The sequence below is a fragment of the Haliotis cracherodii genome, unplaced genomic scaffold, assembly GCF_022045235.1.
Source record: "Haliotis cracherodii isolate W230 unplaced genomic scaffold, xgHalCrac1.p SCAF_16, whole genome shotgun sequence".
Lineage (NCBI taxonomy): Eukaryota > Metazoa > Mollusca > Gastropoda > Lepetellida > Haliotidae > Haliotis > Haliotis cracherodii.
Window position 1 is genome coordinate 5,933,646 of NW_027266271.1, and position 21,231 is coordinate 5,954,876.

Genomic DNA, 21,231 nt, shown 5'->3' on the forward strand with positions numbered 1-21,231 from the left:
TGGCACCACCTTGGAGAGTACACAACACCTCATACTCATACTGATAACAGTGAGATTGTGTGACCTCATACTGAAAACAGTGTGACCTCATACTGATAACAGTGAGACTGTTTGACCTCATACTGATAAAAGTGAGACTGTGTGACCTCATACTGATAACTGAGACTGTGTAAACTCATACTGATAACAGTTAGACTGTGTGACCTCATACTGATAACACTGAGACTGTGTGACCTCATACTGATAACAGTGAGACTTTGTGACCTCATACTGATAACTGAGACTGTGTAAACTCATACTGATAACAGTTAGACTGTGTGACCTCATACTGATAACACTGAGACTGTGTGACCTCATACTGATAACAGTGAGACTTTGTGACCTCATACTGATAACTGAGGCTGTGTGACCTCATCCTGATAACAGTGAAAATGTATGACTTCATACTGATAAAAGTGAGATTGTGTGACCTCAAACTGATAACAGTGTGACCTCATACTGATAACAGTGAGATTGTGTGACCTCATACTGATAACAGTTAGAATGTTCGACCTCATACTGATAACAGAAGAGAGATTTCATTGCTCATCCCACTCTCCCAATACAGTTCAGTAGCCGATGTACCTTTCAGGTTTTAATGTAACCAGTCACGTACATCTGGGATCACCTGTCAAGCTGGACCATTTTAGGTTTTTAAGAAGCAACCAATCTCCCCCTTATGCAATGTTTCCCCTTCAACTTCAATGAGTTCACGGAAAAGATAACCACTTCCATAATGGTCTTCCCTTAGATACTCCGATAGAGATGACAGTTCAGTAGGACAGATTTATCCCATTAGAGCCTTGAGATACTTCACTACAGTTACTCAACCCCACCGGAAGCAGACAAAATGCCTTTTTATCTCTTGCAAACACTTATCAGAAAAGGACATAACCAAGGATACTGTAGCGGGATGGCTCAGATTGACGATTGCAGATAGCTACAAACTGGCACAAATCTTCTCGCCAACTTGGGGAAGCTGCAGATCACAAAATCCGAGCTCAAGCTTTAGCCTCATGGAATACAGTATCCATTGAACAAGTTGTAGCTAGCTGCCAATTGAAGTCCAATAACATGTTCTCAAACTCTCTACTTGCAATACATACAGACCGATCTGGATGGACTATACATGCATGGGACCCTTGGTGGCAGCCCAGGTGATAGTCTCCAAGTAACATTTTTGCCCTTTCTTCTCTCAGGAACGTCCCAATAGGGTAGATCGAGTCTCATGATACCAATCATTGGATTGTCTGGTCCAGACTCAATTATTTACAGACTGCTGTCATATAGCTGGAACATTGCTGAGTTCGGTGGTAAATAACAAATGTCACTATCCAAAGGGCATAACAGAAATTATGTCATAAGGCAATACTACTGGAAGTGACATCAGAGATGAAATCTACGCTGGAATTTATGTCAGAGATGTGACATCATTGAAGACATATAACTGGAAAAGAGGTCATAAGGGATGACATCACCAGAAGTGATGTCATGTACCTAAGGATCAAATTGATGGCTGAACATATGTATAAAATGTTAGTAATATGATGTCATTTATGTCTAACCTAGAACTGTTAGAAGTTTATTAGACATATCATTCCATTTTGGTTCCTTTTGTATACATTTATATGTATTCCTACTTCAGAAAAGCTACTATCTCAGGGATACTAGAAACCAGATCCCACCAGTCCCTCTGGTGTATATTGACTATGATGTAATAGAGTTAAGGTATTTGCAAGAATTATATAACAATAGTTATCATTGTGTATAATTCTAAGAATATTGTCTCTATTACATCAGTTGCGTTTCTTGCGGGGGATGGGATTTCCCTTACAACAATTAGATATGTTGGCAGTGAAGAGGACGTCTGTAAAAAATTGTTTAAAATTTAATAGTGTGGTATAGTGTTCTCAGCATTAACAAGAATTCATGGCTGTGATGAAATAGAAGTAGTATTCTTAGAATTAGAATTATTGTCATATAATTCTTGCAAATACCAAGAGATATTTGCAGACTCTGGGAGATTACAATGGGAAAAACTGGCTATTAACCAATTGAAAAAGCACCTGTTGACTGTCGTTTTGCTATTACTCTGGTTGACTACTGCAGTAAGTGGCCAGAGGTAGGATTCTCAGCTAGTGCTACAACAGGAACTGTCATCGCTTTCCTACAATGCATCTTCAGCCAGGTTGTCTCAGATAACGTCTCAGATAATTTTTTCAGATAATGGTTCACAATTTATGAATAGTTTGAGCAGTTTCCGAAGGACGGAAACATCAAGCACATTAAGTCTGCTCTATATTACACACAAGCAAATGGGCTTGTCGAACGATTCAACAGGAATCTGAAAAGTTGCATACAACTTGCTAAACTTCAGAGTGAACCACTCAAGCTTTCAGTTAAAGAACTTCTGTATATCTACCGCACAGCTCCTCATGCGACCACAGAGGAATCCCCATGATTCCTACTTCATGGTCTGAGGATGAGAACTGGTCTCGACATGGCAGGCATCACAAATACTTGAGAGGTGCTAAGACACCAAGTCTCTCGGTTAGTGATCAAGTACGGATCAAGAAACCGACAGTGAAACTGGTCTGAAAGCACCTGCCACATTCATGCCTCAGGGTGAGCAGGCAAATCGGGTAGGGAACGCATCACACCTGTCTGGTGTGAAGTCACCAACCCAAGAACCAGAGTCATCTGACACAGGGAAGCATCAGGAAGAAGCTTCAGATCTTAACAGTGATGAAACACAGAACCAGCAGCTGAGAAGAAGATCCACAAGAGAAAGAAGATGAACAAAGACTTTGTGATGAACTGATGCAAATGCTTTTGAAAAGAAAAGAAAAGAAGAGTTCTTGAACTGAGCTTTAATTAATCACCTATTGTTGGTTGTAGTTGTAAGAAATCCTCCAACTGGTGTCGCAGTTCAGCCATCAGTGCAGCTCATAGACAATTGTTTCAGTTTATTATCAATGCGGACTCTAGTCATCAGTTTAAGGAAATTGCTTATTGTGACATTTATTTCCTCGGATTCGAAGTGGATTCTCGTTGAGCCGGTAGCACACTGTTTATTGACAAAATAGAATGCTACTGCTTTTCCCTGATGGGTAAGCTAACTAAGGGTGTGCTACGTGACAGCAATTGAGATACGCCTTCAGTAGGCTGTAGTCTGATGCCAGACAACCGATACCCGACGGGTATAAACTAGCTACAGATAACTGTGTAGCCAACAGACAATACCCCGACGGGTGTAGCTGACTGAAGGTGTATGCCCTACTAAAGCAACTGTGAATTGTTGAAGATTATTTTGGGGTGAACATGCGTGATACATGCCCCATGCTTGGGGTGATACATGCCTACATGCCCACCTATGCCTTTGGGTTTGTGATGCCGCCGCTCCGCTATAATCCCATGATGTACATGGCATGGTGGTACAAAACAAAAGACCTGCAAAAGCAGGAGCTAGACCAGAACATGATATAAACATATTTGAGCAAGTTATAGTATATGTGTTAATTAGTGTCGGAGGACATCAACTAAATGGATGAGAAGAAGATCAACATGCTGGGGGCGATCGATGACCTGCAAATAAAGGTGGTGGTGTGGGTGGAGGTGGGATAACGTTTGCACTTAAAATTACTCAAGACACGATTAATGGCCGACTGTGTAGAATAAAAGGAAAAGTTGCGCATGCGCACAACCTATGTTTACCTGGCTAATACCAAAATATGGACTGATAAACAAACAGTGGTTGAACTGCATACGCATATTTACATAGTTAAAAACTCTCAAATGCGGACTGATACATTGACGTTGATTATAATAGGGCATTAAGATAATTAAGTTCTGTTATATAATTAGGACTAATATTTTATAAACAGTGATTGCAAGGCTGCTGTGTATTCCCATAGTTTAAACAAAAGTAGGAATATATGAAATAGAAAGTGATCATACCATTGTGATGCGATGTAAGGTTATTAAACACAGGTTAGAGATACAAGCATGATACATAAATGGTGTGCTATGTACATGAAGGGACCTTGTCCGACCAGAGGATACCATAAACTATACTAAAATATTTAAGTACTAATTTATTTCCTCGGATTCGGACAAGACTATATAGGCAAATGTTAAATAAAATATTTATTGTTTTTGGCTTAATTGGGGATTCTCGTTGAGCCGGTAGCAAACTGTGTATTGACAAAATAGAACGGTACTGCTTTACCCCGATGGGTAAGCTAACTAAGGGTGGGCTACGTGACAGCAATTGAGATACGCCTTCAGTCGGCTGTAGTCTGATGCCAGACAACCGATACCCCGACGGGTATAAACTAGCTACAGATGACAGTGTAGCTGGCCAACGATACCCCGACGGGTATAAACTAGCTACAGATAACCGTGTAGCCAACAAACAATACCCCGACGGGTGTAGAGGACTGAAGGTGTATGCCTACCAAAGCAACTGTGAATTGTTGAAGATTATTTTGAAGAATCCCCAAAATGATGAGACAGATATAGCAGACAAAAGGGGGTGATAACATATTAACATGGTTGACTGAAAGTGAAATGTGGCACATGGGGGATGTAAGGCCTGCACGCCATATCTTGACAAATACTGGACTTGCCAACACTGAAGAAGGTGTGTGAATATCAGTGAAAGTGTCTGCAGTCACTGTTCAATAACATAACACATGTCTCTGGCACACTATGCGTCAGGAAACTAATTACCATGTGAGGCTACAACCAAGCCATGGCCAGCTGGGCTTGATGGATGCTCCGTTGTTCTGTGTGTATGTAGCGGTTGTAGCAGTCCGACATCTGGAATGCCTGCCATTGCTGCAGTGGTGGCTGCACCAATTCTAAATAAATGTCCATTGGAATTTGTGTGGTCATACCCGGTCACTTGCAACACAAGTTTTAGATGGTCAATGAAAAACTTTCTGTCCATGGCTACACCATTAGGCATGAGGAATTGGATCTAAAGGATTTGACGGCCTCTGGTTGCGAAGAACAAGGTATTGCAGGAGAGTCCTAACTGGGGTCTCGTACAGCCTGTGTAAGGTGCTGACAACGCCTCTCCGGAATGGATCCGTCTTCGAAGACTTAAGACACACAAACGGCTGCTGACCAGTGGACTAAAGTCTGTGCTGTGGTCGGACAAGAAGCACAGTTCGCAGGAATTGACACGGTGCCCAGCTATCATAGTAAAATACAGGTGTTCATCATTTCGATCCCAGGGTGGTAAATGATTGGTTAGTGCTAGAGCCGCTGCTGCTTTAGACGAGAATGTTTTGTTGTATTGGTAGAAGAGTGTACCTCCAAACCTGGCATGCATTTCTACAATCAACCGTTGATGCCGGTCCTAAGAGTCTTCTTGGCCTGGCCACACCTGTACCATTATGTTTCTATACTGGGTGAAAGCTACAATAAAAACTGGAATGGTCAAGACGTTTTGTAGTCTGTTGTCCGTAGGGGACTTTAGGTGGAGTTCATGGTTGCCCACCTCAATCACTCTCGGATGCGAAGAAATGTCATCTGGCATCAAAAGACGTGCCAGGTTCACATCTTTCCCTTCAATTATACTAAAATATTTAAGTACTAACTATTAGGCTCTGTATATGGTACTCCGAATATTTTGGTGAGACTTCTTTGCACGGGTCTCCATAGAATTGTAGACCACTATGTGCAGTTTTATTTTGACACGTAGTGTAAGCTTTTTATTCCAAAGATTGAAGATCTTATGTCTTAAGGTCATATTCATAGAATCTCTATGGGAGATATCTCCCAGCAGCCTAATTCCTTTGGTAACTCTTTAACTAGTGGAGAGAAGGGAAGAGATCTTCCATTATGTCTGCCTTCATGTAGACCATGCACTCATAACTAGCAATAAAATCTATTGCGCACTACACTTCTGATTCCATTATACATCAATGATCTGACTTGAATGATTTACGTTTGTTGCATCTAGTTATTACACAGCATCCTGTCTTGTGTCCACAATTGGGTCACATGTTTCAGCTTCTTTGATAACTTACAGAGGGGTGACTCCGTTGGGGGTAAAGTGCTTATGGCAGGATTGACAGAGACATTATTATGAAACATCTTAACCAGGATGCATTGACTCTGGGGAAAACCTTGAGATACCATAATTTTAGTTTTTTTCTGTTTAGAGAATACAGAGGTGCACATTGACCATGTGTGACAAGCATGCTACTGTAGGCAGTATGTCGGCTTGTTTTGGTATGGACTCTTAAGAGTGAACCATTTATCATTTAAGCATAACATGTTCAGAAGTCTAACACATCGTCTCTTATAATTTTCTTGTCCCATCATTTTACAGATGGTGTGAGGAAGATGCCGTTGCCATTATGGCGTCGACTGACGCGCAACGTCTATCGCAAGGTGGTGGTGTTCTTGGTGCTGTTGCTCATCATCTGGTGCGTCACTCTCGCCCACATAACACTCATCAATAGTGTCAAGCCACCCAAGGAGAGTGAAGTGCTAAAGGTATATACAATCTTCATAAAGGCAGAGAGGCAGTGGTATATGTCAGAAGTGTTTATGTGAATTGCAGATGTGTGGCATGATGTGAGAACTTAGATTTGTAGGTCATTTTATTAGAATGAGAATATCAGCATAATCGTTGAAATAAGACTGTTATTGTAGAATATGTGAAGTTTTTATAAAGACTACCAAAATGGAAATTGGACCTATTTTTATCATTTGGTCAACTGTTTCTCTAATTTTCAATGTTTGCCCGTAATTGATTAAACAGGGAGTGCCTTGTTGAGATTACATGCATAGCTAGATATACATAGCTAGATATACATAGCTAGATATACATAGCTAGAGATCACTTGGCCATGATCACTCAGGAAAATAATTACCAGTATGTCTGAATGTATTTCTGTATTATTTTGTAATGACAATGAAGCAATTTTGGTGTCCATTCTACACACCTACCATGCCTCAACAATGCCTCTAGTTGCTCTGTGTGGCTGTAACGTGATCATGTAGAGTGGGAGGTTATTGTCTGTAGTGGACAGTCTGTGTCAAAAACATGTCTGAACTTGAATTTTGGCATTATTTTCAATAGATTTTAGTCTTAGCACATGGACTAGCATACTCGGTAAGCATGTTTTACTAGGCCAGCAGAAACTTTACCAGATGGCTGATGTTGATGGCATTACAAAATGGAAGTCCTTATATACACAATCTAAAATATCTAACTTAGGTGAAACACATTAAATTGCTCTACCTAATATACATGTGTTTCATTTGACCAAATGAACTGGCTTACTTGGTTGAATACAGTATATAAAACATTCAAGTGGAGTCCGAATGAAGCAATAAAACTGCTACATGTAAGTTTGGCACGTTTAGCCTTGGTTGGAATAACTAACATTGCATTTAAACATGGTTAAAAACGCCAATGTTATGGCGGTTGCTGTCGGATTTACACTGCTTTTGGAGGACAGAAGTGATACAAATTAGATTCCTTATCAATGGTAACACAACACAAGCCTTCATATCCCAATTACACTGACCATAATTTATTGATAAATATACTTGATATTTGCATGTCTACGCGGTAATATCATACTGACTTGGTAAAGCATTATTGACATTATTGAGCATTCCACGTTCTTTCATGAAGCTGTGCTGAGGGGCTTCAGATTTCTACTTGAAACATTAGAATTTAAACATGATACCATTATGTTAACAAGGAATGGAGAGCTGCAGGTTACAGGAGAGCAATCATTTCTTCATGCTTCTGGGATGGTTTGGAAATCAGAAAGTGTCATTTCTCAGCTAATGGATTGTAATTTATATTGGCAATGTGAATGGGTGACTTGGACTGTGGCAGCAGCATTTCCTATGATATATTAATCATCTGGTGAGCAGTGCGCAACACGAATGACAGTCTCAGCTGTCAAAACTCTGGGGTTTTGAATAACGTGAAATTAAGAATGATTTTATTATTTTCTGGCAGTACTAGAAGACCATTTCATGGTGGATTCATGGCTCCTTAGGGAAATTGATACATTCCCATTGTCCGTGACTCAATGACAAGTCCTACGTCAACGACCAGTTAGCACATCTATCGTTGATATTGCACTAGACTAGCGACAGTTTTGATACTATTGATAATTAACAAATTCTAGAAGGAACTTTAAGTGAGAGAGTATTGTTTTATGCTACATTTGACAAGATTTCAGCCAAATCATGGCAGGGGACCAGAATGGGCTTGAACCCAGGGAACGCTTGAATCTGTAGTTAACTACCAGATCTCTGAGCCATAAAAGTCCAGCAAGATGGAATTAAGTGACAGTAAATGGCAGCATTTCTCATGCACCATGTGTTTTAGTATTGGGTGTTTATATCTATATATATATTTGACTGTTTACATCCAGAAGCCAGATGCCCAGGATGAATATTTAATGTTATGTGATAAGTTGCATTGTCAGTGAATATTGACCTTTTTGACTGGAGGACAGTATTTCCAGATATCTTACATCCCCTAAAGTGGGGCCACACTGTTGTCCATTGTTTACAACAGTATCAAATAATGTACCATATTCGACGTAATAAGCGCCCAGGGCGCTCTCAAAATAAGAAGTAGGGGGCTCTTATTAGAATATTATTTTGGTGGAAAAAAAAACAGAGTTGAAAGATACATTTCGTGGTTTATGTTGACAGCCTGAAATGTTTATGTACAACAAATATATTTTTCCAGAATGTAATTGCCAATAATTAAGGGTGCATATAACCCACGAGTGCATATATACGCGAATAAATAAGTCTTGTGTACATTGATCAATCGGAAGGGGTGCTAATTAGGATTGTTTACTAGCCAATATATCAGCAAATATCGCCATGGGCGCTTATTAGAGCGTGGCGCTTATTACGTCGAATACGGTATTGACATTCTTGTGTATTTCCTTAAGAAAAAGATCATCCACTGCTTACCACAGTATAAAATTATGTATTGACCTTTGTGTGTATTTCCCCAAGAAAAAGATCATCCTGTGTTTACAACAGTATAAAATTATGTATTGACCTTTGTGTGTATTTCCCCAAGAAAAAGATCATCCATTGCTTACCACTGTATAAAGTTATGTATTGACCTTCGTGTGTATTTCCCCCAGAATGAGATCATCCACTGCTTACCACAGTATAAAGTTATGTATTGACCTTCGTGTGTATTTCCCCCAGAATGAGATCATCCACTGCTTACCACAGTATAAAGTTATGTATTGACCTTTGTGTGTATTTCCCCCAGAATGAGATCATCCATGGCTTACCACAATATAAAGTTATGTATTGGCCTTTGTGTGTATTTCCCCAAGAATGAGATCATCCACTGCTTACCACAGTATAAAGTTATGTATTGACCTTTGTGTGTATTTCCCCAAGAATGAGATCATCCACTGCTTACCACAGTATAAAGTTATGTATTGGCCTTTGTGTGTATTTCCCCCAGAATGAGATCATCCACTGCTTACCACAGTATAAAGTTATGTATTGGCCTTTGTGTGTATTTCCCCAAGAATGAGATCATCCACTGCTTACCACAGTATAAAGTTATGTATTGACCTTTGTGTATATTTCCCCAAGAAAAAGCTCATCCATTGCTTACAGCAGTATAAAATTTTGTAATGACCTTCTTGTGTACTTCCCCAAGAATGAGATCATCTATTGCTTACCACAGTATAAAGTTTATATGTATTGACCTTTGTGTGTATTTCCCCATGAAAAAGATCATCCATGGCTTACCACAGTATAAAGTTATGTATTGACCTTTGTGTGTATTTCCCCATGAAAAAGATCATCCATTGCTTACCACAGTATAAAGTTATGTATTGACCTTCATGTGTATTTCCCCCAGAATGAGATCATCCACTGCTTACCACAGTATAAAGTTATGTATTGACCTTCATGTGTATTTCCCCAAGAAAAAGATCATCCACTGCTTACCACAGTATAAAGTTATGTATTGACCTTCATGTGTATTTCCCCAAGAAAAAGATCATCCATTGCTTACCACAGTATAAAGTTATGTATTGACCTTTGTGTGTATTTCCCCCAGAATGAGATCATCCGCCTGAGTGAGGAGTATGTGAAAGCTCTATCCAGGGAAAACGGAGACATGGTGGATGGACCCTACGCCGGCAGATTCACAGCTTATGGTATGTTTCCCCTGTTCCCTGTATGCCGTGACATGCCCCGGCAGAACAGGGTCCTTGTACCTCAGCCATGTGATTAGAGTGGACAATGGCATGACCAAGTCAAATAGAGTAACAATGGTTTAAGATTATTCATATGCTGTTCACAAATATTATCTTACAAATCTTCTTCATTCATCTCCTCCTCAAATATTCATGAAATTGTTTTGTTTTGCTGCATGGTCTCATGATATCAAGGCACATAGAATCATTGTGCACCAATACTTGTGTGTACCTTACAGTGTCACTGTATGATATCAAGGCACATAGAATCATTGTGCACCAATACTTGTGTGTACCTTACAGTGTCACTGTATGATATCAAGGCACATAGAATCATTGTGCACCAAAACTTGTGTGTACCTTACAGTGTCGCTGTATGATATCAAGGCACATAGAATCATTGTGCACCAATACTTGTGTGTACCTTACAGTGTCACTGTATGATATCAAGGCACATAGAATCATTGTGCACCAAAACTTGTGTGTACCTTACAGTGTCGCTGTATGATATCAAGGCACATAGAATCATTGTGCACCAATACTTGTGTGTACCTTACAGTGTCACTGTATGATATCAAGGCACATAGAATCATTGTGCACCAATACTTGTGTGAACCTTACAGTGTCGCTGTATGATATCAAGGCACATAGAATCATTGTGCACCAATACTTGTGTGTACCTTACAGTGTCGATATATGATATCAAGGCACATAGTATCATTGTGCATCAATACTTGTGCGAACCTTACAGTGTTGCTGTATGGTCTCATAGTCTGATATCAAGGCACACAAAATAATAGTGCACCATTACTAGTCCAAGGAAGCAATGGTGTCATTTCCTTGTACGCTTACCCTTTCGGGACCTGGGTTCGAATCTCCAGAGCTTAGTTATTAGTTGTAAAGGGTGGCTAACTGGATTGGGTGGTCTAGCTGTGTGTTTTGGTTGATTGCCTTTTGTGGCTTGGGTTTTTGCTTGTTTTCAGGCAGTTGGTTTCTGGGTCTAGAGTTATGTACAGGCAGCTGTCATATAGCTGGTATATTCTGGCTGTGGGGTTACACAGCATTTACTCATTCATTCACTCACCCTCTGTACACTCATGTTCTAGATCTGAAGAAGACAATGGCTGTGTTGTTGGAGAGTATGCTGGAGAGGTTGCAGCGTCTGGAGAGTGCCGTCAATCTCGTCATCAACACCACCCTCGTCAACGACACCATCAATGCTACTTTAAAGCTGGAAGAAAAACACAAGCCTGGGATCAGTGCTAGAGGTGACTAGAAGACACCAGTAGCACATAGGCCAAATCTAGAGAACACGGACATGTAGAACTCTGGCAGATATGAAGACATGGCAAATATTTTCACTGAAATGCAGTACTATAAACTATAAAAGATAACAATTTGTGTTACAGATTTGATCAATGGCAAGAGCATCAACTGTAAGCTGACCGATGAGGACAAGGCACAGTACCCTCATTGTGAGGGCAAGATGAAGGTAGGAGCATAGCTGCCCATGGACAAGTGGAACAAATATGATCAGCTTTGTTCTCTACCTGTCTGTTGGTAGAACAGAGTTTTGAGGCTCATGGTCTATAGTCCATTTCGACTTCTTCTGAAATGGCAGTAGCGATGAAGATGAAACATTTGCTTTGTTGCAATGTTGCTAACAGTAACCTTAACATGGATAACTGAATAATACATGAATAATAATGTCTGTGTGCTATGTTTCATGAAGTAGTTTATACATTAGGTAGTTTGGAAATTTGGAAATTCAAACAAAAGTATTCTATGTAATCGTGTCTAAAACCCCAATGATTCTAAACCTAGATTCATGACTAGAACTACTTTGATTGTATTCTGTTTGGCAAGGTGTAGATAATTTTAATCCTTCCCATGGCCTGAGTTTGATTCCACACACTGGCCTCACATTGTGAGGACTCCAGAGAGCAGTGATTGCTTGCTGCAGCATTGTTGTCAGTTTCACCCACTCGTTGTTGTTTTCCAGTTGTCAGTGTGCACAGAGGGCTGTGTGATATTATGTTTCAGTGGATGAGCAAGATGTGGAAGTCTGACCCGTGCTATGCAACATATGGTGTGGACGGCTCTGACTGCTCCTACGTCATGTACCTCAGTGAGGTGAGCAGACATGTTGCATCCACACAAATGTTACTGGTGTTTCACTGCTGTTCGCTTTTTTCAAGAATTTAGTTTGTTACAAACTGTAGGCCCAGGTATCGGCCACCATTCCCATAAGTGAATGATTTGTCCTGTAATTAAAAACTATGTCAACTTTCATGTTGGCAGAGTATTAAACATAACAATTAGGATATCAGTTTACAACTGTGTTAAAAAGGATATTCCTGACAAATGTTACAGATACAATTACAAACAAGCATTGTGTAGAAACTGTGAAGTACGAGGATGCTATGATGAAGAACTATGTTATATTTTTTTAAGCCTAATGATAATGATTATTGTGATTAAATTAGATATTTGTTGAGCGTGACAGTGTAATGTGTTGTGGGACGGAGTGTGTGGTGGTACAAGGGAGGAAACTATATTTTCAGGTGGAAGGCTGGTGTCCAAAGAAGGCCTGGGGTGGCTCCATGAAACTGAAGCTGAAGGAAGCAGCACCTCTTTATGTGAGTTGGTTCAGTATCTATTGTACAGTGGAACATTCTGATTTCTTGCTCCCATGTCACAAATGACTTGTGATTCGGTGAATATGTGCACACTGCTTTACAATCGGTTCTTATCCGTTCCTGGATACTGACATGTAAATTGAGTGAAGAAAGGAAAACAAAAAACAACTTGAAACTTGAATAAACATTAATTGTAACCAAGGTAATGTCACCTGATTCCCTATACTGAACTGTTTGTTACCCAGGTAATGCCACCTGAATCTCTATGTTACTTTACAAAATGTTCCCAGGCTAACATCACCAGTAACCTGGAGGATCTGATGGCGCTACTGCGAGATCCCAATGAGAGGCAGGGTTATGCATGGATCAGGATGCGCATTACACGGATGTGGGACAAATGGTCATCTGCCATTCACAGACTCTCTGCCAAGCAGAATCTGGGGCACCGGAAGAAGAAAAAGGTACTTGGGACTCAATTCCATGATACAACCGTTGTAAAGTTGGTATTTTGAGCATACTAATGAGTATCAGGTATTTACAATGTATGAAAAGGCTGATTGTATCATCGCGTTTGACTGCTGTGAATATTGCAGACTGTGGCATACTTGATATACAACTAAATTTGATATTTCATTTCAGATTCTAGTTCATTTGGGCTTGTTGTCCAAACAGTCAGGATGGAAGTTTGCTGAAATGCAGTTTAAAGGTATTTACAAATTATCTGATGAGGATGTGCACTGGTCTGAAGTCAGAGTATTTGACCTGTTCTGAGATACTTATTTCAAACCTAAGTGCCTGAAAAATGAAGAAAGTCAGTGTGTCTTTGATTGAACGAGGCGTAGTTGCCAACTACCATGCCAAGTTCATGCTTTTCCATGGAAACATACAGAAATCACTTACACATTTCAGAGTCACATCTAGAATTAACTGTGTGACAGAGGTACTTGGCAGTACATCTAGAATTATCTGTCTGTTTCACAGGAGCTTACCAACACTTCTGGTGTTAACTGTCTCCATCTGTGTCACAGGAGCTCACCAACACTTCTGGTGTTAACTGTCTCCATCTGTTTCACAGGAGCTTACCAACAATTCTGGTGTTAACTGTCTCCATCTGTGTCACAGGAGCTTACCAACAATTCTGGTGTTAACTGTCTCCATCTGTGTCACAGGAGCTTACCAACACTACTGGTGTTAACTGTCCCCATCTGTGTCACAGGTGCTTACCAACACTTCTGGTGTTAACTGTCTCCATCTGTGTCACAGGAGCTTACCAACAATTCTGGTGTTAACTGTCTCCATCTGTGTCACAGGTGCTTACCAACACTACTGGTGTTAACTGTCCCCATCTGTGTCACAGGTGCTTACCAACACTTCTGGTGTTAACTGTCTCCATCTGTTTCACAGGAGCTTACCAACAATTCTGGTGTTAACTGTCTCCATCTGTGTCACAGGAGCTTACCAACACTTCTGGTGTTAACTGTCTCCATCTGTGTTACAGGAGCTCACCAACACTTCTGGTGTTAAATGTCTCCATGTGTGTTACAGGAGGACCCCTGGGAGAGCTGGTGCAGTGGAGCGACCTCATCACCACCCTGTTCCTCCTGGGTCATGATCTCACAATCACCAGTGAGGTGGAGCAGCTCGTGGGGTAAGTGTAACCTGTCATAGAGAGCTACCCAAGGCTGCCACTTGTCTGCTAGCTGCATTAGCCTTGTGGCTTGGACAAATTTGGAATACATTTGTAGTTTTGTTGAAATAAATACGGACATGTGTTAGGAGAGGGTGACACCAAACATTTTTTCAGAGGGTCTCATTTTCAGTACATTTTCAATCCTTATTAAGCATGACCTCCCTAATGTTTCAAGGCATCATAAATGTATCTCCCTTTGAGCTCCATGGTGCTTTGTCTAGTAATTACAGAGGACCTCTGCTTATCCGGACCCCAAGACTACTGGAAACATTGCTTACTGGACAATATTTATGTGAAATAAAATAAATACATAAGATGCATCTTTTATAAAAAATGTCTGGATCCGGATCTGGACATTGAATTTCAATTTCCAACAACACAAAGTACACACTATTGTCTCCAACTCACCGAACAGCCACCATGCTTGATGATGTTTGTTCTGCTATTCAGTACCTGGCAGCCAACATCAAAAGGGGTGGGTGTCATGTGATCACTGTGTAAAAAAGTTCCATAAAAAATTAGAATGATGATAACATTTTATTAAGGTGTCAGATGTTGTACACATGATCGGAATATATGCAAGTGGTGTTGTCATGGTGCTTAACAAGAGATTACGATGCCTGTGCTAGAGTACACCTCACTAACAGAAGAACCAACTTGTAATTGTCAAAAAGTGGATAAAAAGCTTACACACTCGTGATGTTGAGAAAAACATCTGTCCCCCTCCCTGTGTCTCTCTCATTCTCCATCATGTTATCACGCTCCCAGTTTATGACACCGATTTCATCCCAAGCTTTCACCATCACAAATGCTGCATAAAGAGGATTTCAACCTCAGAAAGTTCAAGTGTGCATAAAATATTTCTAGATTACATTTTTCATACGTGCATGAGTTCAACCTTGGCTTTCATCCCGTGGAGATAAACATGGCTATAATCAATGTTTATGTGTTGCACAACTATACAAAACAAGTGTATTATCTAAACTAGGCTTAACATGCATTTCTTCCAACATTAGCTGTTTCAATAATAAACAATGTTGTCACAGTATGATGTGTTGGTCTGTACAGCTCAATGTATTATTTATTAAGCATTTAATCCTTCCTAAATCATACTTCTGCCATTCATTTCCCATAAGCCTCTGTACAGTTTGAGTAGGAGAGGTAATTCTGGTCCATTAACAAGGGATTCACGTATCTGGAAACTCATTTAACTAGACAATATTTGAGAAACGCAAGTGTCAGGATAAGCGCAGTTTGACTGTACCTAGACTGTGTAAAGATCAGGGGAGTTCATGTTCGGTGTATCAAGCTCAGATCATGCTGATAAGGACTCCTCTAGATTCTTGGAGCTGTATATTCTCATACTGTTGCTTCTTCTTGTGTGTGGCAGCAGGTCAACAATTTACTGCTAGGTGCTATTATTTGAAAACTCATAATCCTACAATGAATTTATCATGATGTTTGTGTGACTGAGGATGCTTTGTGAAGTAATGTCTTTTTGGTAATCATGGTAATGGCCAACTTCGATTAATTACATATATGTCGGTTGATAATTTTCATGTTTTCTCTTATATTCTAAAGAAATTGATTTTCAGTAACTTAATCGAAAATGACTCTGCAACAAATTCACAGTGTTACAGTTTAGTATCTACATGATTTCTCTACCAGAGTGCCACCATCAAGACGAAATGTTGCATGCAGTAGTTTGTTCTATTTAGTGTATACTGGGTAGTGTTGTGTAAGCCAAGACAAGTTGTCAACTCAAGTTGGGGCAGGTTGTGGGGACCCTGACAAGTGGTGTTGGTAAACAACTGACCTGACAGGTCCATGTCCTCTACAACTGGACTTACAGCTGCTACCTACCGCTGTCTGCTTCTCACACTGCATGTCTGTTGGCAGGATCCTGTCTCGACTTCCGGCAGCCAAGTCTCCGTGTCAGAGTCGGAAGGAGTTACCGGTCAACATCATCTACACGGACATCATGGGCCTCATCCAGTTCAAGAAGCGGGTCAAGGGGGGCTATGGCAAGTTCAGGTAAGGGAGACTGGTGGTAGCAAAACACACTACCTCATTTCATGACATGTTCAATGTCCATATTGGATGTCTTGGGTAAGACCAATGGATTTTAGCAAATAAAATTACTTACATGATCAATCCTAAGAAAAACTATATTTCAGAACAAATAGAGCATGATCATGACTTGAGTACAATTTGGAATGTACCCACACGCTATTATGTCAATATTGTTGATAAATAGATTCATTTTTTAACTTATCCTGCATTGCTCCGTATTGTATTTACTGCTGTCTTTTGACAGAGAGACGAACTGTGTGAGATCCAGCTGCTGAAGAAAAGTTGTTCCAACCAGTAGAGGCAGCACTCTCGCACAGTCGGCACGTGACCAGAAGTCATGATGTCCCATCAAAACACATAACTGCTTTGTCACCTCCACGGACAGAATTACTTTGTATCCCTTGTGGAAATTAAAGCATATTGTTTCTATACTTTGCGTGTTTCTACATTCATCGTATGCTGCTACATTGTTACCGGTTTATGGGCTGTTAACCACCTTAGCGTCTTCACTTTCGTAATTTGTAACATTTGTCGCTTGTTTGTGGCCCCAGTCACAGTAATTTACAGACGTACTGTTGTTCCCGCCATTTTGTTTTTTTCCTGTCATTTTTGCCATTCACCACGTGGCCATGTAATTTCATGTTCTGCGCTTTGAATTCTTTCTTTGGATTGGGATATACACTGAATATATTTTTTTTGTTTTGGTGTGCTTAAAGCTCTGCCTTTTCCCTACCTTTTAGCATAATTGTTTGCTCTCATAAAGTTTTTGAGTAACATAATGCTTCCCGTACTTTGTGGTTTTGCCACATGGCTATGTTTTTGATTAAATTCCAGATTTTATGCCTCGCCACACTTGTTGCCGTTGGAACAAATCTGGCCATGATTGGCAGTGCTGATGTTGCGGTCCTTCATCGTTGTGCTCTTTCAGCTCAATACGAGTATCCAGGACACACCTCACTCAACGTGCTTGTCGACACCCTGATATGGCTTACAACTCTGAGACTTCAGTCTTTCTACACCTCCCTTGCCATCACCTTTATCAACAACATCATCCCCCTTCGGTGATGCCCATAAGGGGACTGGCCTTCCATCTCCTGCGCCATCTACGTCAGCAGCAGTGGCGTTGTTGATGCTCCTGACACCACCGGCGCTCCCGAGAACCAATACAACCAGCGCTCCCAGTGCCTGAGTATCTCAGTCGAGCTTCCTGGCACCTTAGTATCTCGGCCAACCTTTCTGGTGTCACCAGCACTCTCGGCGCTCCCGGCACCTGAGTATCTCAGCCAAGCTTTCTGGTGCTAACAGCACTCCCGGCACCTGAGTATCTCGGCCAAGCTTTCTGGTGCTAACGGCACTCACGGCACTTATACAGCACCTGAGTATCTCAGCCAAGCTTTCTTGTGCTACTGGCGCTCCCGGCACTCCCGGCACCTGAGTATCTCAGCCAAGCTTTCGGGTGCTTCCGGCACTCCCGGCGCTCCCGGCACCTTAGTATCTCAGCCAAGCTTTCTGGTGCTACTGGCACTCCCGGCACCTGAGTATCTCAGCCAAGCTTTCGGGTGCTACCGGCGCTCCCGGCGCTCCCGGCACCTGAGTATCTCGGCCAAGCTTTCTGGTGCTAACGGCATTCCCGGCACCTGAGTATCTCGGCCAAGCTTTCTGGTGCTAATGGCACTCCCGGCACCTGAGTATCTCGGCCAAGCTTTCGGGTGCTACCGGCGCTTCCGGCACCTGAGTATCTCGGCCAAGCTTTCTGGTGCTAATGGCACTCCCGGCACCTGAGTATCTCGGCCAAGCTTTCGGGTGCTACCGGCGCTTCCGGCACCTGAGTATCTCGGCCAAGCTTTCTGGTGCTAACGGCACTCCCGGCACCTGAGTATCTTGGTCAAGCTTTCGGGTGCTGCCGGCGCTTCCGGCACCTGAGTATCTCGGCCAAGCTTTCTGGTGCTAACAGCACTCCCGGCACCTGAGTATCTCGGCCAAGCTTTCTGGTGCTAACGGCACTCACGGCACCTGAGTATCTCGGCCAAGTTTTCTGGTGCTACTGGCACTCCCGGCGCTCCCGGCACCTGAGAATCTCAGCCAAGCTTTCTGGTGCTACTGGCACTCCCGGCACTCCCGGCACCTTAGTATCTCAGCCAAGCTTTATGGTGCTACCGGCGCTCCCGGCACTCACGGCACTCCCGGCACCTGAGTATCTCGGCCAAGCTTTCTGGTGCTACCGGCACTCCCAGCGCTCCCGGCACCTGAGTATCTCAGCCAAGGTTTCTGGTTCTAACGGCACTCCCGGCACCTGAGTATCTCAGCCAAGCTTTCTGGTGCTAACAGCACTCCCGGCACCTGAGTATCTCGGCCAAGCTTTCTGGTGCTAACGGCTCTCACGGCACTCACAGCACCTGAGTATCTCAGCCAAGCTTTCTGGTGCTAACCGCACTCCCGGCACTCCCGGCACCTGAGTATCTCGGCCAAGGTTTCTGGTGCTAACGGCACTCCCGGCACCTGAGTATCTCGGCCAAGCTTTCTGGTGCTACCGGCACTCCCGGCCCTACTGGCACCTGAGTATCTCAGCCAAGGTTTCTGGTGCTAACGGCACTCCCGGCACCTGAGTATCTCAGCCAAGCTTTCCGGCACTACCAGCACCTGAGTATCTCAGCCAAACTTCCTGACAGAGAAGCAAGGTAAAACCACTTGTTTCATTTGTCGCTGCTCCTGTCACTGCTCTCCCGTACATTGTTGGGATTGTGACTATTGTTGAGAGGAATCTTTTCAACCAGTAGACATTTGGTCTGATTCAACTTGCCCACTGGTTGTCTGGACGAAGTTTGTGTTTTGGGACGTTCTCCATAACCCGTCATTTAAAGCGCCATGCTTTGGGAGAGATGACCTGCAGGTTCACTCCTTTGATAGGCTGAAGGAGCTCACATGTTCGTTGGAAGCCGTTTCTTCAAAGCCTTCTACGAGCCGCTTGGCCGATACATGCTAGTTTTCCATCGAAACAGGGCCTCTTGTGGACAGCATCTGTGTCATAACTGGCAGATCTTCACTGTTCAGGCTCATTTGGCCTGTTTGACCCCTTCGTCATAGGCTACCGGGTACCCACATCTTGAGATCATGGTTGACTGGTCTCGCATATTACGGTTTATCATATCGCTCTGCGCCTTTTTCGTTGACGTCACCGGCACCAACACTCCTGTACCCTGCCTTAGCACCAGCTTTCCTCAAAGAGGCTCTTCCTCGGCGCTCCCCTGGTTTTCGACGGTGCTCCCACGTTTTCTTCGCAAAACTTTGGTACACCACTTGTATGTCTACCACACAGTTCATCCAGTGTGCGGAGATTGCACATCATTTCTGGCTCAAATGCGGTTTTCTCCGACTGTCAACAACTCCGACCGGAATTGGGTCAACTGACCTGTGGGGAGCAGTGCAATGTATTTCTACAGATTGGTTTGCATGCTTACATGTAGGTATGGTGCAACCACTCAACCAGATGCCTGTCGCTGTGCATCCATGTGCAGAGGATGGAAACGGTAGACTTCCACTATCAACGGAGGCACCACGTTTAATCACCCTCTCGCTATAAGCAAGGGATGGAAAAGATCGCTATACTGTACGTTTTGATCTCTCAGACACATTTATATTTTCAGCCTTGGCGACCAGATACAGTGTCGATTTTCTAATTCTTCCTACGACTGTTCCATCAACCCATGTTGACTACATGCCGAGTATCGTGTTGTCTTTCTTCATTGTCACCTCGATATAAAAACTGGAATGCTTATACGACACTCAGGGGATGGAAGCGTTCACATTACCTCGTGCAGTACGGTGCGATCTATCCGAACCTCAGTTCCTCCTTATCTTATGGACACTTCTTCGACTTCCGGCTAAGTCCGGTCATCACTTGTATGAGGAGCATCGGAGCTTGACGAGGGTTTGTTATTGAATAATTAAATTTTCCTAGTGTTCATTGAAATTCCTGCATTCTGATAAGCTGGACTGGTCACGTGTTTTTGCATTCATTTCCCAATGAATGTAAAAAATTAAGCCACGCCCACCGAAGCGGACTACTTTTATAACTATGGAATGTTGGGAAATCCCAATATTACAGTCGAGGGAATTCCCTTTCTGCGGATGTGTATCATCATGCACAAGGCATTAAGCGAAATTCATGCGTATTCATTGTCCAAACTACCCTTTGAAACCGAAGGCCGAGAAGGAATGAAACAGCAAACATGCAGGCTCGATTGACTTTTTTTTTTCCCGCTCGCCTCAGTTCCACAACTTTCATGTCTTCAGGTTTCTTTTCTAACTAGCATTTTTCCAACTGTGTCTTCCCGTTCGCAGGGAATTAATGTTCGAATCTACTGACCATGTCATTTGAAACAACCGCCTTCTCCCGGAATATTTGTTCCGGTTCGTTACAGTCTGACTGTTGCAATTCTTCTCGCTTCTGGCCGTGAGTGACAGGTCCAATGAACTTTGTTTTGATTCTACTCTCGGTTGATTGGCTACTGAATAACAGTAGCTGAGTAATGCAGGATAGGTTAAAAAATTTAGTAAA

The 21,231-nt window shown here is 42.2% G+C and overlaps 1 protein-coding gene across 1 annotated transcript in view; it reads left to right on the top strand.

The window, feature by feature from the left end:
- LOC139463752 (alpha-1,6-mannosylglycoprotein 6-beta-N-acetylglucosaminyltransferase A-like) overlaps window positions 1–21,231 on the top strand; it is a 70,233-nt gene that overhangs the window by 20,247 nt on the left and 28,755 nt on the right. The window contains exons 2-11 of the mRNA XM_071245024.1: window positions 6,383–6,549; window positions 10,133–10,232; window positions 11,378–11,539; window positions 11,681–11,763; window positions 12,315–12,404; window positions 12,836–12,910; window positions 13,201–13,371; window positions 13,550–13,616; window positions 14,456–14,558; window positions 16,500–16,634. Of these exons, the coding sequence (XP_071101125.1) occupies window positions 6,397–6,549; window positions 10,133–10,232; window positions 11,378–11,539; window positions 11,681–11,763; window positions 12,315–12,404; window positions 12,836–12,910; window positions 13,201–13,371; window positions 13,550–13,616; window positions 14,456–14,558; window positions 16,500–16,634 (1,139 nt within the window). The 5' untranslated portion in view covers window positions 6,383–6,396. The remainder of the gene's footprint in view (window positions 1–6,382; window positions 6,550–10,132; window positions 10,233–11,377; window positions 11,540–11,680; window positions 11,764–12,314; window positions 12,405–12,835; window positions 12,911–13,200; window positions 13,372–13,549; window positions 13,617–14,455; window positions 14,559–16,499; window positions 16,635–21,231) is intronic.